This window comes from Schistocerca gregaria, chromosome 1, assembly GCF_023897955.1.
Source record: "Schistocerca gregaria isolate iqSchGreg1 chromosome 1, iqSchGreg1.2, whole genome shotgun sequence".
NCBI lineage: Eukaryota > Metazoa > Arthropoda > Insecta > Orthoptera > Acrididae > Schistocerca > Schistocerca gregaria.
Genome location: NC_064920.1, coordinates 530,496,381 through 530,519,412, shown reverse-complemented (window position 1 = coordinate 530,519,412; position 23,032 = coordinate 530,496,381). Strand labels below are relative to the sequence as shown.

Genomic DNA, 23,032 nt, shown 5'->3' with positions numbered 1-23,032 from the left:
CCGGCATTAGCAACCAATAAATATGTAATGGAACAAACCACTGACTTGTAAGAGGCAGATATCATAAATTGTCCCAATCATAAATTGTCCCAGCAGCACAATGTTCTGTTTGTTATAAATGACCAGCCTCCGTATGACATGTCAACTGCAGTGGGCCTGAACTCACATAGGTTTGAGAATTCAATAACTTCACTGCAGCAACTATGTAGACCTGTAGCTGGATCACTTTTTGAAAAACACTTAAGTCAGTTTACAGCTTGGGAGAAGTCACAAGCATCAGAGTCACACAATTAAGTCCATGTCCATATCCTGAGCAACCTTTGGGAAATGACACACTGAGGTGAGGTGGCCTTTCTTCTGGCAAGCATTACATGTAGCCCAGCACTTAGGACATCCCAAATGTTCATGTTGGAAAAAAAAAAAAAGGGACAAGTCGGAAACAGAGAACTCTGATCCTGGTGCTGTAGTGGTTATGGCTGGACAAAACAAGAAGGACAAGTCAGAAACAGAGAACTCTGATGCTGGCACTGTAATGGTTGTGGCTGCTTGGCCCGGCCTTGATCAGCTTGGTTCTGGGCCTGCATGTTTACCACCACCACCACCATCACCAACCACCACCACCACTGGCAACTTGTCATGCAAGCTATCTATCATCCTATTGGAGTCATCTTGTGGCACTACTTCCAATTTTCCCCACACTTCAATTTGGTCACCCGATGTGTGAGAAACTTCAAAAGAGTGCACTATTTGTAATACTTCTGCCAACAGGGATTTTTTTTTCACAGAATAAAGCTCTCTGCTGCAAGTCCTTGTCTGGAGTTAAATAGATGGTTGTGTCACACACCACAGTGTCTGCATAAGAGTCATTATGTGTGACAATAATGAATGGACACATATCGCTAAGGCCGTGAAGTTCGGCTGCCGAGGCCCTGCATGACATGTTTGGTTTCTCACAGATTCGGTGGAGTTCAACTCATTTTGCTATAACGTGTTCATTTGCAATAATAGTTGGACAATAAGCTGTGCATGAGATCAAAAGTAAGAGCTACAGGTTCTTGTAAAGGGGCAAGCTGACACTCTAATTGATACAACTTAGGTGGAATCTGTGAGAGGAAGAAGGCTATGCACAAATTCGAGTCTGTCACACTGAAAGTTAAAAAATGCCATCTTAGACTTTTTTGAAAGCATCCCAGCCCTCAGCTGAACCATCGTATGGAAGGAATATGGATGGATGGACCGACAAAACAGCACCGTGTGTCTTAATGGAAGCTGACAAAGTGGTCACAGTTGAAGTAAGCTGTTCTATGAGAGCCACTAGCACAATTTTCATAATGAATAAACCTGATGGAACTGTAATTAAAAATTCCACAACCAGAAACCATTCCAAACTCATTTACAGATGTGTAGTAACCATGTAATACATGATACCGGTACAAGTAACACAAATATGACTTTATCCATGAAGCATTGTACAATAATAGAAAACAGACATCCCCACATAACAAGACACAGTACAGTTATGTGAACGATACACTGGAAGGAAATACAAGAGAATCAGCTAGTGTTGCTCCATGCATATATACGCATGAGTCACAGGCAGACAGCACAGTAGAGACCTCACCACGTGGACGTCTCCTACATGCCTCCCACATATGGCCTCCAGCAGCCTGCCTGCACTGATGCTGTTAGAGGACGATTCACATATGCAATTGCTGTGACATCGCACTCAGCACATCAACAATCACACACACTAGTTTGCAGGATACAGCAGAAAATTTTTACTGAAGTGCAGTGTAAATATCTCTTGGCTAGAAACTGATCTCAACCTTTTTTTGCTAGTGTCTTTTATTCAGGTATGACCCCTTCTTTCCTCCAGCTACTGAGCATGGTGTTTTGTTTAAAGGAGCTATGGTATACGGTTAAAAGTGGAGTAAAAGTGGAGCTAACTCAGCCACCAATTCGTAAAGAAACTGATAGATATTCCATTGGCCTCTGGTGCCTTGTTTAGTTTAAGTGACTTCAGCTGCTTCCCAACTCAGTTGACACTAATATTTGTGTAGATCATCTTGGCAGGTAAGAGAAATAAACTTGAACAATAATCCTGGGTTTTCCTTTCTAAGGGAACATTTGAAAATTGAGTTCATTGTTTATGCTTTTGCTTCGCTACCCTTAATTTCAGTTCTTGTGGCATCCACGAATGCCTGTACACTAATTCTGGCAGAGAGCGTTTGCATAAAACCAGAATTTCTTTTGAGTTTTGTTAGAGGTCTTTCCATGACATTCTGCTACAGTTGTCATTGAAAACTTCAGACATTGCTCTTTTCATAGCCAAATTCATTTAATTTAGAGTCTCTCTGCCTATAAGCTATCCTTGCTGAATGGGTCTCATTTTACTATGAACAAATTTTGCTGTCAGCTGCTCTTTTGTGTGATGAAAGTTTTGTATGAGTTCATGTTCCATTGGATGCTTAAGAGTACAATTCTTTCTTTATTACTTTGTATGTTTTCTCGTCAAGCAGATTTTTCACTTCTCTATAATTCTCAGTAGATCTTACACTTACAGTTCTGCATTCAACTACAATAATGTAGCTGTACAGCTTGTTGACAGCCAAATGCATTTCACTTAGCATATCTCTGCCTATAAACTTCCTAACTGGATGCTCCTCATTTTTCAATGTGCATGCATACCAGAAGGAACAGAGTCCATTTGATCATTATATCTATTGTAATTATTACAAAATGGATTCACAAATTGAAAAAAAAGTCAACTATACAGTTTATTAGTTATGCATGACAATTTGTGCCAAACTTGGTCTCCAACCCAGATTTCCAGCCGCTTATCATTAGCCGTCACCTTAACCTATTTCGGCTTGTCGTGCACTCCCCCCCCCCCCCCCCCCCCCTCGATATACCAAACATTTTCACTTAATATTTCAAATAGATATATTTTTATAGTCACTATTTCACTCATTCCTAATTTAAAAAAATAATAAAGTAAACATTTAGTTTGTCATTGAATAGAACATATAATAGAGCACCCCACACTGCATCTAAAGAGGTAGGAAATTAGTATTTTCTGAGAAGACTATTTTGTAGTTTTTAAATGGGATCAAAAAATTAACATCTAATATTAATTTCACAGCAGTTGTTGAATAATGCTGGTAAAGGTTTTTTGTCACAGTTACAGAATGATGAAGCTGGAAAGCTACCTCCAGATTCTAGAAAAGAAGCTCGGAAACGAAGAAAAATTGCTCCCTCTGCTGTTAAAGTACAAACAGCAGTAGCACCTGTTTCTGATTCTCATATTGGTACAGGAAAAATTCATAAACAACCAAAGGAATTTCCTAAACAGAACATTAAGATTTGCAGGTAATTTATTATATGTAGCATGCCCAGAAATATTGTTAGTGTGATCTGTTTAATGGTTGTCAAAGAAATTCATATGTATTAATCATTCTTGTTGCGTCTGTAATAGCACATATAATTGTTTACTGAGATTATGTGGACTTACGAAATATACTGTATCATTATTGGGTGCTGAAAGCTTTGGTTATACATTAGCTCTCTACCACCTGTATATACAGTTACATTCAAAACAAAACATACAACAGATGTTTTACTGTAGTCTGTGACCTTTAATGTAAGTAGTTCGAAATATGAACTTTACAACCTGCTCTGAAGCCACCCAGTGCTAATCCTAGGATTTCTCTTCAAATACTATATATTGTCTCATTCTGAAATTTAATCAAGGATGAAGGAAACAGCTGAGTAACCGAAGCTTTTTAATGCTCTTATAAAGCTAAGTGTTATTAAGACAAAAGGTTTTAATTATCACCAAAAAATATAAAGTTAAGCAAATTTTTCATTTGCTTCCAAGTATTTGTATCTAGTCCTGGTACATAATGAAATCTCTGCTACCACTACAATGGTTTGCAGTTAGAGGAGCCAAACTAAAATAGCACAGACACTTCCTGCTGTTACAAAAAATGATGTGCCAAGATACTGTGATTAATTGATTCTGTGTGGCTCAATGGCCAGGTCCAAGTTGGATGCTACTTTGGTGACTTGCTTGTTCCTTACCTACCCCAGTTATCCAAACAATGAAAAGGGACTTATATTTAAATGTGGAATTCAAATGATGTCTCTACTCTGGTGACCCCTCACATCATTGAAAGGTAAAGGGTAGATTAAAGGAAGACATAAAATTTCCATGGACTGACCAGGAGTCAATCCCACAACCTCTCAGTTTTCTAGCGACATGCTTTACCACTACACTGCCAGGCCAGATGCTGCGATACTGTGACGTGGAGATTTGAATGTGCACCAGGACTGCAGACATGTACCTGAAAACAAACCAAAAATTGATTATATAGCTTTATCTTTTTGAGTTGATACCTAAATATTTATGTCAGCCCCTCACAAATCTTATAGTGTACACAGATTCACGAAAGTAATCTTACTAGTGGACACCAAAGGAGCGCAGAGTTAAAATTGCTTTGTAGCAGAAAATATTAACTAAAAACTATTATTTTTAACTTAGTCATCATTACTGACTGTGTTTTCTTCAGAGATTCCAAGAATAATGTAAGACAGTGAATTTCAAGACAGTTAATGTCACTTGACCTTTTAAAATGGTGCCAAATTTAAGTTGTGAGATTAGTTGGTCCGCAAATACTGGTTATAATTCCAGACAGAAGTGTCTCAAAAGCAAAGGGTCATATTAACACAGTGGAACAGAGTGCATTTTGTGTAATATAATAACAAAATTGGTGGAAATAGCAAACGGGAAAACATATAAGTGAATTCTCAAAAGAAGTGACCACATTGTTCATGACTGCTCACAAAAAATGAACTCATATATCTGCTCATGCAAAAAATTAGCAACAACAGGTATCATGTACATAAAATGTAAGATAACTATGTTAATGAAAATGCCAAGCAGAAAATCTGTGTGAGCAATAAGTGCGACAACTGTGAAATAGGCTTAAAATTTAGGAATGTAGGCCATGTGAATGAAGTCATCAATGTGCTACTAAATGAGATCACAGGGCTGAAATGCCAATCTGAAACACTGCTATAGCAAAAAATATAATGTGAGTTTAACTTGCAAAATAAGAGTATAAAACAGAACAGTACCGTGGCCGCTGCATTTTGTGTAATATAATAACAAAATTGGTGGAAATAGCAAACGGGAAAACATATAAGTGAATTCTCAAAAGAAGTGACCACATTGTTCATGACTGCTCACAAAAAATGAACTCATATATCTGCTCATGCAAAAAATTAGCAACAACAGGTATCATGTACATAAAATGTAAGATAACTATGTTAATGAAAATGCCAAGCAGAAAATCTGTGTGAGCAATAAGTGCGACAACTGTGAAATAGGCTTAAAATTTAGGAATGTAGGCCATGTGAATGAAGTCATCAATGTGCTACTAAATGAGATCACAGGGCTGAAATGCCAATCTGAAACACTGCTATAGCAAAAAATATACTGTAGAAGACAGATTGTGTAAGAACTGCATCAAAATAGTATTACTTGTAACCAGTGCAGTAAAAAGTGCCATGTTCAATGTGATGAATCCTTCAATGAGGAAGGACAAAAAGCACACTAGACTAGAAATGTATCAACTGCAAATCTAATTTTTCACCAAGTTAGACAAGTAGCAGCAAAGAAACAGCATATGAGAGCCACAGATTGCCTTCAGAGAGAATAGTGTCACTTTCAGTTTGCATGAAGGACAACAGCTAATGTAAAAGATTTTGTTTTCACCAGTTATTCCCAAGACAGTGAAACTGGAAGTGTTCACTCATTGCAGTAGAAATGCACTTTACTAAAGAAAATGCACAAGCAAGCAGAACAACAAAGTCACATTCCTTTGCTTGTGTTATCTAACTATTCATCCCAAAATTTAGGAGGCAAATAATCCACCAGCACAAACAAATCAATACACAGTGGGATGTCATTAAAGCTCTAAACCAAAACGTTCGAATGTCAATAAAAACAAAAAAAAGTAATTTATGCTGACAACAACGGAAAAAGACTTGCTGTTTCACTTCATGAAAATATATACTCTCATTATTTTGTGTTTGCTAACAAGGAAACCTCCCCATCGCACCCCCCTCAGATTTAGTTATAAGTTGGCACAGTGGATAGGCCTTGAAAAACTGAACACAGATCAATCGAGAAAACAGGAAGAAGTTGTGTGGAACTATGGAAAAAATAAGCAAAATATACAAACTGAGTAGCCCATGCGCAAGATAAGCAACATCAAGGATGATGGGAACTCAGGAGCGCCATGGTCCCATGGTTAGCGTGTGCAACTGTGGAACAAGAGATCCTTGGTTCAAGTCTTCCCTCGAGTGAAAAGTTTACTTTTTTTATTTTCGCAAAGTTATGATCTGTCCGTTCGTTCATTGACATCTCTGACACTATAATAAGTTTGGTGTCTGTGTTTTGCGACCGCACCACAAAACCGTGCGATTAGTAGACAAAAGTACCTGCCTCTCCAATGGGAACCGAAAACATTTGATCACAAGGTTATAGGTCAACCGATACCTCCACAGAAAAACACATCTTATATATTCTATACGACACTGGTCATGGCATGTGCGTCACATGACAGGAATATGTTGCCAACCCACCTAATTTGTACACTTGACGAATGGGTAAAAAGATTCTTCTGCCTTGCCCGATTCAGGTTTTCTTGTGGATGTGATAATCACTCCCAAAAAAGTAATGAAAACATAAGAGTTTGTCACGTAAACAGCAACAAATGAATGCAACAGTTTCACAGTCACACAGATTTCCCTGTGCTCTGTCAAAACATATGTTTTTAACGTTTTCAAATTTTTTGGTTTAGGTGTAGCGTTCACATACTATGGCACAGTGACCCCATATCGGATGGACGGATGGCCAGATAATAATTGTCAGAAAATAAAAAATTAAACTTTTCACTCGAAGGTAGTCTTGAACCAAGGACCTCTCGTTCCGCAGCTGCTAATGCTAACCACAGGACCGTGGCGCTCCTGAGCTCAAATTTCCTTGATATTGCCTATCATGCACATGGACTACTCAGTTTGTATATTTTGCTTATTTTTTCATAGTTCCACACAACTTCTTTTGGTTTTCTCGATTGATCTGTATTCAGTTTTTCAAGGCCTATCCACTGTGCCAACTTATAACTAAATCTGAGGAGGTGCGATGGGGAGGTTCCCTTGTAAGTTCAATGTAATTCTGTGGTTAAAAAAATTGGAAAATTGAATGAAGATGGCTGTATTGTGATCATGGGTGGCACAAATGATGTATACAAAAATGAAAGCAAATCAGCAGCACAAAGTTACAGGAAATTATTTCTACAACTGCACCACACCAATGTTGCCATAACTAACATACATGTATGGTATGGCTTCCCAGAGTGGACAACTGTTGATAGGGAAATAGAAGCTTACAATTACGGTGTTACAGAAACAATTTAAAAAATTCAGTTATGTGTATTCAGTAAATGTCAGCAAGCTGAACCACCATGAACACCTCACATGAGCACGAAGGGCAAACTAAGGTTAGTGAATGAAATGAAAGGTGTCTGTGCCCTATTCAGCTAGAGGAAGAAACAATCACTCTGCATTACACTGGCTTTTTTTTTTTTTGAGAAAAGAAATATTACAGAAGTGTTTCATCAACAACCACTACAATAAATGATAAGATGACATCTGCGAATATGTATTCCTCTGTATTAAAAGAAAATAATGTAGAACAACTGGAACTGAGAAGTAGAGTAAGTGATCCCTATAGTTCTGAAGTAGTCTTATTAATAACAGCTCACAGTGAAAAAGCCTTATGTTGCTTCATGTAAATGTACAATCCTTAAACAATAAATTTGTCAAACTCCAACACTGACTGGAGAAGTTAAACTGTAGTATGCTTGTAATAAATGGACACTGGTTATCATGTAGAGAATTAGAGTTAAGCGTACCAAATGGCTATGAATCAGTTACGGGTTATTGCAAGACAAATATGAAACATTGTTGCATACCTACCTACGTTAATAAAATGCTTGAACTAAATTATGAAATTGGGTACTTTGTATAGGATCTAACTTTGAAGTTGCAGCAGTACTGTTGCCAAGACTGGAAATTATAGCAGATTCAGTATATCATCCCCAATCACAATGAAGATTTGTTTATAGAAACTCTCCAAAAACTTAAAGTCTTGCTTCTCAAGTATAAAAAATGCACAACCAGAACAATCATAATTTTGCACCAATGGTGTGCTGGAGTGAAATGCTGTTGTCATCCCTGTACACACCTATGTTTAATTAGTAACTGCCAGAAGTTTCATTGTTGTATGTCTGTTAGTTTTTGTTTAGTGCTGTATTGAATAGAATGTAGTGTCACACGGCTTGTGAATTTAGAGATGGCAGAGTTAGAGAAGCAGCGCATCTGTAGTGAATTTTGCATGAAACTCAAGAAAATCTTTACAGGGATGCACCAAATGATGCACAAAGCGTACAGTGATGAGTGCTTAAGCCATACTCAGTGTTAGGAATGGTCACATAGTCTCAAAATAGCAAGATGGAAGTTAAAGATGACCCTTGTTCAGGATGCCCATCGACGTCTACCGACAACACTCGTGTCAGGGACTTCAACAAAATTGAAGACTGACTGTCAGAGAGATCGCAGAAGAAGGTATCATTTCAGTTGGATCATGTCTTGAAATCCTGACACATCATCTTGGAATGCATCATGTTGCTGCCAAGTTTGTCCCATTGCTCATGAGTCAAGACCAGAAAGACCTTCAGATTACAATCTGTGAAGAGCTTTTGGATAAAGCAAATGAGAATGAGATGTCCCTTAAGAGGTTCATAACTGGTGATGAGATGTGGGTCTATGGTTATGATGTTGAGATCAAGGTACAGTCTTCACAAAGGGTGGGGAAAGGTTCTCCAAGACCAAAAAAATCTCGTCAGATCAGGTCAAATGTCAGAGCCATGCTGGTAGTTTTCTTTGACTTTGAAGGATTAGTTCATCATGAATTTGTGCCACAGGGACACATTGTTAATCGATGGTACTATCAGAAGGTGTTGCAATGCCTGTGAGAAAATGTGAGAAGGAAACGGCCTGAAATCTGGCAAGACAATTCATGGCTCTTGCATCATGCTAACACAGCCACATGTTCACCCCCTGTTGGTGCATGACTGTTGCACAAAAAACCAAATCACTGCTGCCTCAAATCATTTTACTCTCCAGACCTGACTCCTGTGTGAACTTTTTAATTTCCAAAGTTGAAAACCCTGTTGAAAGGATGAAGATTTGCAACAAAATATGAGATAATAGAAAATTCACAGACAGCGCTTTTGGTGATCCAGCAAGAGGTGTACCAAGACTGCTTCCATAAGTGGAAATGGTCTTGGGAGTAGTGTATCAGTTGTGGAAGGGACCATGTCCAACAAGTACCAGGTGTACCGGTATAAAATGAGTGTTTTTTTTTTTTTTTGTGAAAATGAAACACTAATTTTATTCAAAGTACTGACCATTGCTTTCTATACATTTTAAACCATCTCTCTGGCAGTTTGTGGACACCTCACCAATAAAATGTTCGTCTTTTGAAGCAAACCAGTCAGACACCCAATTTTCGACTTCTTCATAGGAGTAGGAATCAAAGTGTTCCTCAGCCAATGCATGTCCGATTGATGAAAACAAATAGTAGTCGGAAGGGGCCAAGTCTGGTGAATACGGCGGGTGGGGTAGCAGCTCCCTGGCAAGTGTTTTGATTGTATGCTTTGTGTTCAGGTACATTGTGTAAAAAAATTACTTAGCCATGTCTTCTGGCCCATTCTGGTCTTTTTTCGATCAATGCATAGTTCAAATTGATCATTTGTTGTCTGTAGCGATTAGTATTCACAGTTTTACCAGGTTTTAGAAGCTCAAGATACACCACACCTTTCTGATCCCACCAAACACAGAGCATTGTCTTTTTGCTGAATCAATCTGGTTTTGCAGTCAATGATGATGGTTGTCCCAGATTATTAACCCATGATTTTTCCCATTTAGGTTTCTTAAAATAAATCCATTTTTCATTGCCAGTAACTACTCAATGCAAAATTGATTTTCTGTCATGTCTTTTAAGCAAAATTTGACAAATGGTGACACAAAAGTTGAAATCATTTGCAGAACGATATTGGTTACTATATGAAATTAAGACGCTCTATTAAAAAAAAAAACAGCACTTACACATGATGCTCTACAAGACTCATGTAGAACTGGCAAAAAACGTAGGAAACGCTGCAGTTTTCATGGCACTAATAGAAAAAACTGAACACAACACATACACAGCAATGAAACAGTTACAAAACAAACATTAATAGAAGATAATGAAACTAACAGTAAAAAATACGCAAAAATACATTTACATTTTAAATGTGAAACCACAAGAACACCAACACACATTCCATCCACGCTTAGTTAACCTAACAGAGACAGAACTATACGAAAATTAAAAAATATTCTTGGAAAAAGATTTGAAACACTGCACCAATAGCAAAGTGAACTATCAATACATGGAAAATCTCATAGTAGAAACCGAACACATCCTTACACGTGAAGAACAGCAAAACAATTGTGAAATAAACATAGGACTGACAAGAGAACTAGTAAAAGAAGAAATAAAAGGCATAATAAAACGAACACAGCAGACACACAATAAGAACAACCAAACAGAAGCAGCTACTATCAGAATTTTAAAACAAAAGTTAATAAACAATAACGTATTAATAACAAGAGCAGACAAGGGAAATGTAACAGTACTGATGGATAAAGAGCAATATATCACAAAAACCAAAGAATACATAAACACCAACGCCATACAAAAACTGAAGTCAGATCCAACTACACAATTCCAGGCAAATGTGAAACGAACACTGAAAAACATTGAGCACACACTCACAGACAAACAGAATACTACTTAACACAGAAAAACCCACAAGCACCAACACTCCGCAGTCAACCGAAAGTACATAAAGATGGAATGCCAATGAGAGCTGTTATCAACTTCAAGAAAGCCCCAACATACCGCATAGCCAAACACCTCCAAAAGTTAGTTACAAAACACTATAAAGTAGTAAACAACAGAACAGTGATAAACACAGGAAACCTAATAGAAAACATACAGAACAGGTACCACACACAGCATCATTGATTTCATTCGATATAGAAAATATGTATACCTCCATCCCTATCACAGAAACACTAGAAATCATAGAACAAAATCTCTCATCCCACAGACACAATAAAAGAAATAACAGATATGCTCAGACTGACAGCTGAACAAAACTACTTTCAGTTTGGGAAAGAATATTATCTACAAACTGATGGACTGCCCATGGGATCCCCAATATCAGCAACACTAGCAAACATTTTCATCTGTCACCTTGAAAATCAGATATTTGATAAGATAACAACAAATGAAAGTAGTTTCAAAATCATATATTGGTACAGATACGTGGATGACATTATTTGTCTGGTAGATGAGCCAAGTGAAAAAATAGATGAACTCCATTCAGAAATAAACAAAGCTCATCAGAACATAAAATTCACACTTAAAAAAGAAAAAGAAAATCAAATAAATTTTCTTGGCATTAAAATTAAAAAAGAAAATGGTAAACATACATTTAACATCTTTAGAAAACCAACAGCCACAGACTCAAAATACATTCCACATCCAACCACCCCCACAGCCAGAAACTTGCAGCACTAAGACCATGTTACATAGATTAAACAGAATCTCACTCAGCAAAAGAAACTATGAACAAGAAATGAGTACAATCATACAAATAGCTAGGAACAACGGGTATGACACACATGTGGTACACAGGCTCAATCAAAAAATAAAAACACAAATAAAAAACAAACACAACATTTCCACAATACAAAACAACTCACAAGCTGAAAACTTACAAACACACACAATGACAACACCACACAGAAAAGAACCAGATGGTACACCATGACCTACACACATAAACTAACACACAGAGTTGCAAACATCCTAAAGAGACAGGGCTTCAAAATAGCATATAAGCCTGGGCAAACCCTTCAATCACACCTAAGCCAGCCAGCTACCGAGAAGGACAAATTCCAACAATCAGGAATATATAAACTTGAATGTCAAAGTTGTGATGCAGTATACATAGGCATGACATGCAGGAATTTTGAAACAAGATACAAAGAACATATCCGTTGTTGGAAGTATGAAACAAACAATTCCACATTTGCAGAGCATTTAAAACACTACAACCATCATACTACAAACATGGAACAAGAAATGAAAATAATGAGAATAAGCAACCATGACAAACATCTTATACAAATGCAAGAAAACTTCCACATCCAGAAAGCCGTAGCAAAAAACAAACATGTGATAAATGAACAAACACACATCAGCACAGGCTCCCTACTACCCTTAATAAAGGAAATGATAACATAAAACAAAAAAACTCTTCCCCACACCATCTGGACACACACACACACACACACACACACACACACACACACACACACACAGAGAGAGAGCACAAAAATATATATATCACACCAAAACACACACACACACACACACACACACACACACACACACACACACACACACACATAGAGCAACAACAAAAAATATCACACCAAAAAACACTCACACACACACAAATGCATACACGAACAGACCACAGATACTTCAATAGTTACATTCATAAGTTTGGCAATAACATTCGATCTTTGGCAAAAACATTTGACAGTCAGCAACAGAAACCAAAACATTGCATTAAAACAAGCGTTCAGACCATATTGCTGTGGAATGTGGAAAAAAAAACTGCAGATTGGCGTTCATAAGAAGAAGAACAACACCAAAAGTGTAACAGGAGCGTAATATGTAAGAAATTGCCCACGCAAACCTGTAAGTACAGTTCAAAACATTACTACTTAATAGGAAATACCAACCACCAGAACTGTTTATAACTTATAGGCACAGTGACAAAAAATGTAAATAAAATAGCTAACATATGTACATATTCCAGGCCACCGATGAAGCCTTGCAGAAAATAAAGGCAAAACGCATATGGCACTAAAATTGTGTTTCATTCAGTTGCTGTCAGACGGTCCATAAGTAAAAATTATCAATATACCGTAATATTGACAAATGGTTTTTCGGTTTTCCATCTGTCTTTCATTCAATTCATATGCCACCCATTTTCCACACTTTTGGATCTTTCCCATGGCTTTCAAATGGTCAGAAATTGTTTGTTGTGCAACATTTAGCATTTGTGCCATTTGCTTCTGACTCAAAGTATCACCTTCATCCAATATTGCTTGCAATTCGGCATCTTTGAACTATTTTGGTGGTCTTCCACGTTCTTCATTTCTTACTTAAAAATCATTATTTCTGAACTGTTGAAACCATCTTTAGCATGTTGCTTGTGATAGAGCATGATCACCATATGCCTCGACAAGCATTCGATGTGACTATGAAGCACATTTTTTCAAATAAAAACAAAAAATTAATGCTTTTCAGAGATCATCACTTTCTGGTACAAAATTCGACATTGTTAACATGATGAAAACATATGATTTTTTTTCCATGACTTGATGTATACTAAATATCTTTGACAGATGTCATACCAACCAAACAAAAAAAACTAAGGCTCATTCAACAACAAATGTTCCCTATCAACACATTTGTATCTTAACACTCATTTCATACTCGTACACCTGGTAAAAAGTAAGCATAGAAACATTTTGTGGACAAAGTTCCAGAATTTTTTTGAACAGACCTCATTAGACATTAGACCAGTGGTTCTCAAAGTGTGCACGAAGGCGCATGGATGCGCCCTAGAACATTTACAGGTGTTTTTGTTGAGGTCTTCAGTCCAGAGGCTGGTTTGATGCAGCTCTCCATGCTACTCTATCCTATGCAAGCTTCTTCATCTCCCAGTACCTACTGCATCCTACATCCTTCTGAATCTGTTTAGTGTATCCATCCCTTTGTCTTCCTCTATGATTTTTACCATCCACGCTTCCCCCCAATACTAAATTGGTGATCCCTTGATGTCTCAGACTATGCCCTACCAATTGATCCCTTCTTCTAGTCATGTTGTGCCACAAACTCCTCTTCTCTCCAATTCTATTCAATACCTCCTCATTAGTTATGTGATCTACCCCTCTAATCTTCAGCATTCTTCTGTAGCACATTTCAAAAGCTTCTATTCTCTTCTTGTCTAAACTATCATTCACGTTTCACTTCCATACAAGGGTACACTCCGTACAAATACTTTCAGAAATGATTTCCTGACACTTAAATCTATACTCGATGTTAATTTTGTTTTTGTTGATGTTCATCTTATATCCTCCTTTCAAGACACTGTCCGTTTCAGCTGCTTGTCCAGTTCCTTTGCTGTCTCTGACAAAATTACAATGTCATCAGCGAACCTCAGAATTTTTATTTCTTCTCCATGGATTTTAATTCCTACTCTGAATTTTTCTTTTGTTCATGTACAGGTGTAAAATTTTAGGAAAACGTATGACCAAATATAAAATAATCTCAAGCTACTCAATGTTATCCAATTCACAACATGTATAATATGGAACAAGTCTTTAAATTTTGTCAAATAGTTCAGTTTGGTTAAGGAAATAAGGTGACTTATTCTCCTCGTGGTGTTGACAGTATTCCGAACATTTCATGCCGACTGTCTTCTCTCTTCCATTGCTGCTAATCTTAGCTATCTAACAGTAATGTCTGTTTGGGAAATGTGAAAGGTATTTCAAAATAATGATTGATGATAAAACCATTGCTGGCCTATTGCAGTCATCCCTTACACCACCAAGAAGTGTAAGGAATTCTAGGGAAAGTGTAAGTCATGGGGGGGGGGGGGGGGGGGGGGGGGGGAGAAGTTATTCGGATGGCAGGATGCTGCCATCTGGAGAAACAGAATGGTCAGATAATTGCCCCATTGCTACAATCATAACAATATGCAGTGGTGGGAGTGATTAATTCATTTCATAATGAATGTAACTGTATTTATAAATGTAACACTTTACCCATGGTAGAGTTTGGTGTGGCCAACACAGTAACTTATTTGACATGTTATAAAAAACTTGCATTTCAAGACTGCAACCATGGACTGCATGTTTCTTACAACATAATGCTTCATGTTTATTCACAATTAATAAATGCCACAAATGACATTTTCTTCAGCTCCTTGCATTAGAACTGCATTACAACAGTGTCGTGCAAATTATGTTTGCATGCCTCGTTCCATGCCTTCTTTCCATAACCAAGTAGTACAACACTTGTGTTCTTCAAGTTTGTAAATAAACATTGAGTTAATCCACAGTGTCATCAAACAATAATGAATTTCTGGTCATATCCAAATGTTCAGAATCAGAAGAAAACAGTTTAAAAAAACATTTGACGACTGACGGATTTTTATGAGACAAACTCTTATGGATATTATCTGATTGTGTCGTGCTTCTGTTTCGCAGTTGATTTATCTATGGACATTTTTCTTATATGATGGTAGCCATGCTGGAAACTGAGCCTTGTGTGCTATGCATGTGATCACAACTTGTCTATAGAATGCAGTAGGTTTTGCGTCATTCCCAATGATTTTGAACCTATTCCACCTAACTCCGAGTCGCTGCAACAGCACATAGGAAGTGAACTGCGCATTATTATTGGCCATTATGACCAATTTAGGCACCATGACAGTGTATCAAAAAATTATAAATAACGTCCGCAACCAGTCACTTTTTAATAATATTTTATTGAAAATGTGTAGGACCTTTCTGTTTTTCATAAAATATTGAAAAGAAAAACTCTGAGAGGAAATTATACATGAGAGCTGCTTATTGTTTGACCTCGAGCTGACCATGACAAAAAGAATTTCATTTCATGTTCTTTACTGCATATGAGTAGCACATGTGAACATGATCGTCATTGTTCATGAAGCCGTGTTACTTCTGAGCGTCATTCCCACTGCAGGTTAATGATCCAGTAGATTCATGACAGAAGCTTCCAGCAAGGTTAACTTAACTTGAAAATTATCTTTAGCAGCACTGTTAACCCATGGAGGCACAAGAATCCAGGCCCAGAATGAAAACGTGTTCCCATTGCTGAATGCTTGATGTTATCACAGAGCTTTCAGGTGACATGTCAATCGGTCTTTTACAGCATACAAATCATACTTACAGGTGTATCAAACTCTAGAATTTATTTAATTTATGAAAAAATGAATGAGCTGTTACACTTTAAACTTCCTCTTTAGAAAATACTCAAATTTTCTAGTTAATTATTTCAATTTTTACCACAGTTTTTAATAGATTTGGAAAATTCTAGAGTTTCGTACACCTGTAAGTATGGTTTGTATGCTGTGCAAAATTCATCAAAGAATCTCTCTTACTTATGAAGAAAATGTATCTGTGGCAACAAATGCAGCCAGTAGTAAGTGTAAAAATTACTTTGTTATGTTTTTGAACTTCCACTGCTATGTGTGTGAATCCTGAATCATACTGACAAAGTTTTATGAATTTATTTGTAAAAGTGTAGACACTGCAGATTAAAATGTCCTGTGATGCCTTTCCTGCTCCCCTGTCAAAACCAGTTTATTCAAAAAACTCTGTGTTGACTTGGAGCCAGAACACAGATGGTTGCTTTTACACACATAAGTCAGGTGGTTGTGGAGGGGGAAAGTACTTACCCATGTGCATGAGCTATGACAATAACTTATCGCATTTTTCAAAGAAATGAAATATTTACATTTTTGCAACCTCCTTTTGAGTGAATTTTGGATTGCCAGATTGCAATATTTGGCCAACATATTTCAGCAGTTCAGTATTTCGAATACGAGCATGCAAGGGAAAGTAGAAAACATCCTCACATCCACTGACAAAATTGAAGTGTTTCACAGAAAACTACAAAGATGGAAAAGAAAAGCTGTTCAAGGTAACTTGGAAGTGTTGCCATTGGTAAGCAGCACATGGATATATGAAATACTTCCAACAGTAGTAGATCATTTAATAAGTTTTTAAGAAAAACTGAGTTCATGTTTTCCATCCCTCAACACTGAACAGTATGATTGGATTCCAAACCCAGTCATGGAAAGTGCAGGCGATTTTGGCATAACATTAACAGAAGAAGAAGGATTGGCAGCTATATCTGCTAATCATTGACTGATGATTAAGCATAAGTAATTGTCTCTTGAAGCCTTTTGAAATTCTATGAAAGATGAATATGTGTCGATATCTAAAAAGGCTGGGAACATTTTACTTCGATTTTTGACCTCTTATTTATGTGAATTATGATTTTCTGACCTCACCACAATTAAATGTAAAAAGAGAGGAACTCTTCAGTGTATTGACAAGGAAGTGAGAGTCTGGTTTTCAGATATATCTCCAAATATTGAAGAAATCATGAGGACACATCAGGCCCATGTTTCTGATAAACACTAGAAAGAGTAGACGTAAGGTACATTTCGTTTGTATTGCATTACTTCTTTTCTCTATAATTTGAATTAATTCTTAGTTTTATTGCATTATTTCATTTCAATACATTTCACTTAATAGTTTCTCTTGCCTTTCATCTTGGCAGGGTAGGAGGCAACACGGCGCTCAGCCGTTGCATTTGAGTCATAATTGTGCTTCATGAATCTCTCACATTTTTTATACAAAAATTATTTGTTCATATTGTGGTAATGTATGTTTCTTATTAATATAAGTTGTATTTTCTGTGATCTGGACATAATATTCAAAATAAAATGACTTAATTGTTATATTGTCAAACTATTTATTTCCTGTATTGACTGTTGTAAAATATTCCTCAGGAATGTGTATATAGTGCATCCACAATTATTTGTGGCTTTTAAAATGCATCCAAAGCTCAAAAAGTTTGAGAACCACTGCATTAGATGTAGAATTAGAAGTGTAAGTAATTTACTCAACACATTAAGGTCACTACATTTTTACTGTATAAATGACAAGACCACCAGATTGAATGCATTCGTGGATAACATTATCTGTAAGTTTTGCTTGAGCAGGTGTCAGTTTAATACAATCAAATCACAAATTTCTTAGCATGAAGGACTGTGGCTTTAAATTCCTCTGGATTGTGAATCAGGTACTAGTCAGGAAAGAATCATTAGGCCCATAAATGAACAGAAGTTAAACTAAAATCTAGATCAACATTCGTAGACTGAATAAACTACTTACATGTCATATGGATGCTAATGAGTCAATCAAAAGATTGTTAGAAGTAGTAACTGAAATCTTTGAAGAAATATGCCCTGGATATTATAAGAAATATTACACACATAACCCTCTATGTAGACCAGAAAGTTGAAAATACTGGTACACACCACAACTAGATAACTTAAAAATATTTATGCTACTTTACTATGCTGGGTCACAAGACAGTGAAAAAGATTCAAACAAATAAAAGATCATAAAAGGCACTACAGATCTGCAATCAAGACAGCAAAATGCAAGGCCAATGAGGGACACATTCTTAAGTCTTTAAATAAATGTAAAGCAGAATGGGAAGTCATCAAAATGTAAATAAATTGCCAAAAGAAATATTACATTATTCCAATACCCCCTGACCAACATAAAGTGTGATGTGAGCAAGGCAGAAGTACTACTGCCACCATTACTCAATAAAGCAATTGAATGTTTTGAATGGAGTCATGTAACTTACTGACATATTAATGAATCAATAGCTAAATTCAATAATTGCTGAATAGAACATCACTGTGGGTTTTCTAATTTTCAAATTAAGCAGATAATAAAAGAGCTTATAATGTCCTTAACAAAATAATACACAAAATATTATCAGAGGGAGTGTACCCAGAGTGCCTAAAAATATCCTTGATTGAGTCTGTCTTTAAGAAAGGTAGCACATCACTACCTCAAAATTACCAATCCATTCCATTAGTCCCATTTATTTCTAAAATAACAGAGAACTGTATGTACCAGCAGATGAACTAATATTTTATTATAATAATCTAATCTGTCATAGCACATCACCACCTCAAAATTACCAATCCATTCCACTAGTCCCATTTACTTCTAAAATAACAGAGAACTGCAGATGAACCAGTATTTTATTATAATAATCTACCCTCCCTAGTGTGAAGGTAGTTGACGGGATCATAAAAAAAATATATATATGACTGCTTTGAGAATAAGTCAATAATCTGTGCCATATTATTCGATTTAAGGAAAGCCTTTGATATAGTGTACCACAATAGCCTAATAAGAAGGCTACAGTTCAATGGAATAGGGGAGAAAACTGTCCTCCTACTGCAGTCAAACTTAAGCAATAGAAAACTGTTAGGGTGCGTGAATAACCGAAAAGCAGGTCCTTTACCTGTTAGAAAATGAGTACCACAGGGATCCGTTATTGCATCCTTTGTGTTCATTGTATATATATAAATGGTCTGTCATCTGTATTGTTCTGTAACACTGTATTATATGCAAATGTCCCCGCATTAATTGCTCAGAATACCGACATGAATGAGTTACAACTGAATGTAGCAATAGCAGTAGATAGGGGTACTTCCTGGTTTCAGTCTAATGCATTATATACAAATAGTAGTGAAACAGAAAACATTGTATTTAATGTGAATGCCCCAAGAAGAAAAGTAACTCAGTGAAACTTCTTTGATTCCATATCAGTTGAAGTCTGAGCTGTGTTGTGCACCGGTGACTGGAATTCAAGAGTACGAAAAGGGAGAGAAGGAAACATAGTAGGTGAATATGGATTGGGGCTAAGAAATGAAAGAGGAAGCCATCTGGTAGAATTTTGTGCAGAGTATAACTTAATCATAGCTAACACTTGGTTTAAGAATCATGAAAGAAGGTTGTACTTGGTCTAAGAATCATGCAAGAAGGTTGTACACATGGAAGAACACTTGGTTTAAGAATCATGAAACAAGGTTGTATACATGGAAGAACCCTGGAGATACTAAAAGTATCAGATAGATTATATAATGGTAATACAGAGATTTAGGAACCAGGTTTTAAATTGTAAGACATTTCCAGAGGCAGATGTGGACTCTGACCACAATCTATTGGTTATGAACTGTAGATTAAAACTGAAGAAACTGCAAAAAGGTGGGAATTTAAGGAGACGGGACCTGGATAAACTGAAAGAACCAGAGGTTGTACAGAGTTTCAGGGAGACCATAAGGGAACAATTGACAGGAATGGGGGAAAGAAATACAGTAGAAGAAGAATGGGTAACTTTGAGAGATGAAATAGTGAGGGCAGCAGAGGATCAAATAGGTAAAAAGACGATGGCTAATAGAAACCCTTAGGTAACAGAAGAAATATTGAATTTAATTGATGAAAGGAGAAAACATAAAAATGCAGTAAATGAAGCATGTGAAAAGGAATACAAACATTTCACAAATGATATCGACAGGAAGTGCAAAATGGCTAAGCAGGTATGGCTAGAGGACAAATGTAAGGATGTAGAGGCTTATCTTACTAGGGGTAAGATAGATACTGCCTACAGGAAAATTAAAAGAGACCTTTGGAGAAAGGAGAACCACTTGTATGAATATCAAGAGCTTTGATGGGAACCCAGTTCTAAGCAAAGAAGGGAAAGCAGAAAGGTGGAAGGAGGATGTAGAGGGTCTATACAATGGGAATGTACTTGAGTCGAAACAAGGGCCCCGGAGTAGACAACATTCCATTGGAACTACTGATGGCCTTGGGAGAGCCAGTCCTGACAAAACTCTACCATCTGGTGAGCAAGATGTATGAAACAGGCGAAATACCCTCAGACTTCAAGAAGAATATAATAATCCCAATCCCAAAGAAAGCAGATGATGACAGATGTGAAATTTACTGAACTATCACTTTAATAAGTCACAGCTGCAAAATACTAACGCGAATTCTTTACAGACAAATGGAAAATCTGATAGAAGCCGACCTCGGGGAAGATCAGTTTGGATTCCGTAGAAATGTTGGGACACGTGAGGCAATACTGGCCCTACGTTTCTAGCATTTGTAGACTTAGAGAAATCTTTAGACAATGTTGGTTGGAACACTCTTTCAAATTCTGAAGGTGGCAAGGGTAAAATACAGAGAGCGAAAGGCTATTTACAATTTGTACAGAAACCAGACGTCAGTTATAAGAGTCGAGGGGTATGAAAGGGAAGCAGTGGTTGGGAAGGGAGTGAGACAGGGCTGAGCAAAGAATAAAGGAAACAAAAGAAAAGTTCGGAGTAGGTATTAAAATCCATGGAGAAGAAATAAAAACTTTGAGGTTCGCCGATGACTTTGTAATTCTGCCATAGACAGCAAAGGACTTGGAAGAGCAGTTGAACGGAATGGATAGTGTCTTGAAAGGAGGATATAAGATGAACATCAACAAAAGCAAAACTAGGATAATGGAATGTAGTCGAATTAAGTCGGGTGATGTTGAGGGTATTAGATTAGGAAATGAGACACTTAAAGTAGTAAAGTAGTTTTGCTATTTGGGGAGCAAAATAACTGATGATGGTTGAAGTAGAGAGGATATAAAATGTAGACTGGCAATGGCAAGGAAAGCGTTTCTGAAGAAGAGAAATTTGTTAACATCGAGAATAGATTTGAGTGTCAGGAAGACATTTCTGAAAGTATTTGTATGGAGTGTAGCCATGTATGGAAGTGAACCGTGGACGATAACTAGATTAGAAAAGAAGAGAATAGAAGCTTTCAAAATGTGGAGAAGAGGAGCTTGTGGCACAATTTGACTAGAAGAAGGGATCGTTTGGTAGGACATGTTCTGAGACATCGAGGGATCACCAATTTAGTATTGGAGGGCAGTGTGGAGGGTAAAAATCATAGAGGGAGACTAAGAGATGAATACACTAAGCAGATTCAGAGGAATGTAGGCTGCAGTAGGTACTGGGAGATGAAGAAACTCGCACAGGATAGAGTAGCATGGAGAGCTGCATCAAACAAGTCTCAGGACTGAAGACCACAACAACAACAACAGCTAGTTTATATATTTATAGTTTACTAGTATATACTAAGTAAAACCTGAATAATTTTGACCTTAGGATGACAGTATATCACCAAAACATTAGACATAGACATGCAATTGACAAGTCACATGCCAGATTATCAGAGGTCCACAGCAGCTATAAGTATTGTAAAGCAATCCGTCTTCAGGCCACAACTGGCTCATCAGGACCATCTGACTGCCATGCCTTCCACAGCTGATGATGCGGATAGGAGGGGCATGTGGTCAGCACATCGCTCTCCCGGTCGTTATGATGGTGTCCTTTGTCCGGAGCTGCTGCTATTCGGTTGAGTAGCTCCTCAATTGGCATGAATAGGCTGAGTGCACCCCGATAAAGGGCAACAGCTCATGGCGGCTCGGATGGTCACCCATCCAAGTGCCATCCACGCCCAACAGCCCTTAACTTCGGTGATCTGACGGGAACCGGTGTATCCACTGCGGCAAGGCTGTTGCCTATAAATATCTTGGTGTCACATATTTTAACAAACTACCTAAAAATGCACACTTATTGCCTCTGAATAAATTTAAAAGCATAATAACGAAGTATGTAAAAAGTAAAGCCTTGTATATTGTGAAGGAATTTGAAAAAAAGTACAATCAATGACTTGGAGCTTTGAGATGAGAGTATACAAAATTATAAATTGTAATATATTATGACGCTAACATTGTGCTATGTTGATTCACTGTACCATATTGTGTAAGGCATTACACAGAAAAAATTAAGATTATTTTAATTTTTTACAGATTATATAGTTAGAAAGACATTAATGTGATTTTCTGATTCACTGTGGCATTCTGTATTAGGTTAGCAAAAAGCGATTGGTTGGTGTAAGTAAAAGCCTCCTTGTAATATAATTAGGTAAGGATCCATGTAAAATCACTGTAATGTTGTAATTATAAGTGTGTATAAATTTTGTATAACAAAACCAATTGCATGTAAACATTTCCAAAGATAAATACATTATATTGTATTATTCA

At 37.0% G+C, this 23,032-nt stretch overlaps 1 protein-coding gene and 1 pseudogene across 2 annotated transcripts in view; one reads left to right on the top strand and one right to left on the bottom strand.

Annotated features, from left to right (window-relative positions):
• The window catches only part of LOC126355135 (uncharacterized), a 249,994-nt gene that overhangs the window by 190,624 nt on the left and 36,338 nt on the right, over positions 1–23,032 (top strand). The window contains exon 7 of one of the 2 annotated variants that reach the window (XM_050005322.1): positions 3,182–3,369. In XM_050005322.1, the coding sequence (XP_049861279.1) occupies positions 3,182–3,369 (188 nt within the window). Of the gene's footprint in view, positions 1–3,181; positions 3,370–23,032 lie in introns of those variants that run through there. The other variant, XM_050005331.1, reaches the window with a different exon arrangement.
• LOC126287748 (5S ribosomal RNA) lies at positions 22,391–22,508 on the bottom strand (annotated as a pseudogene).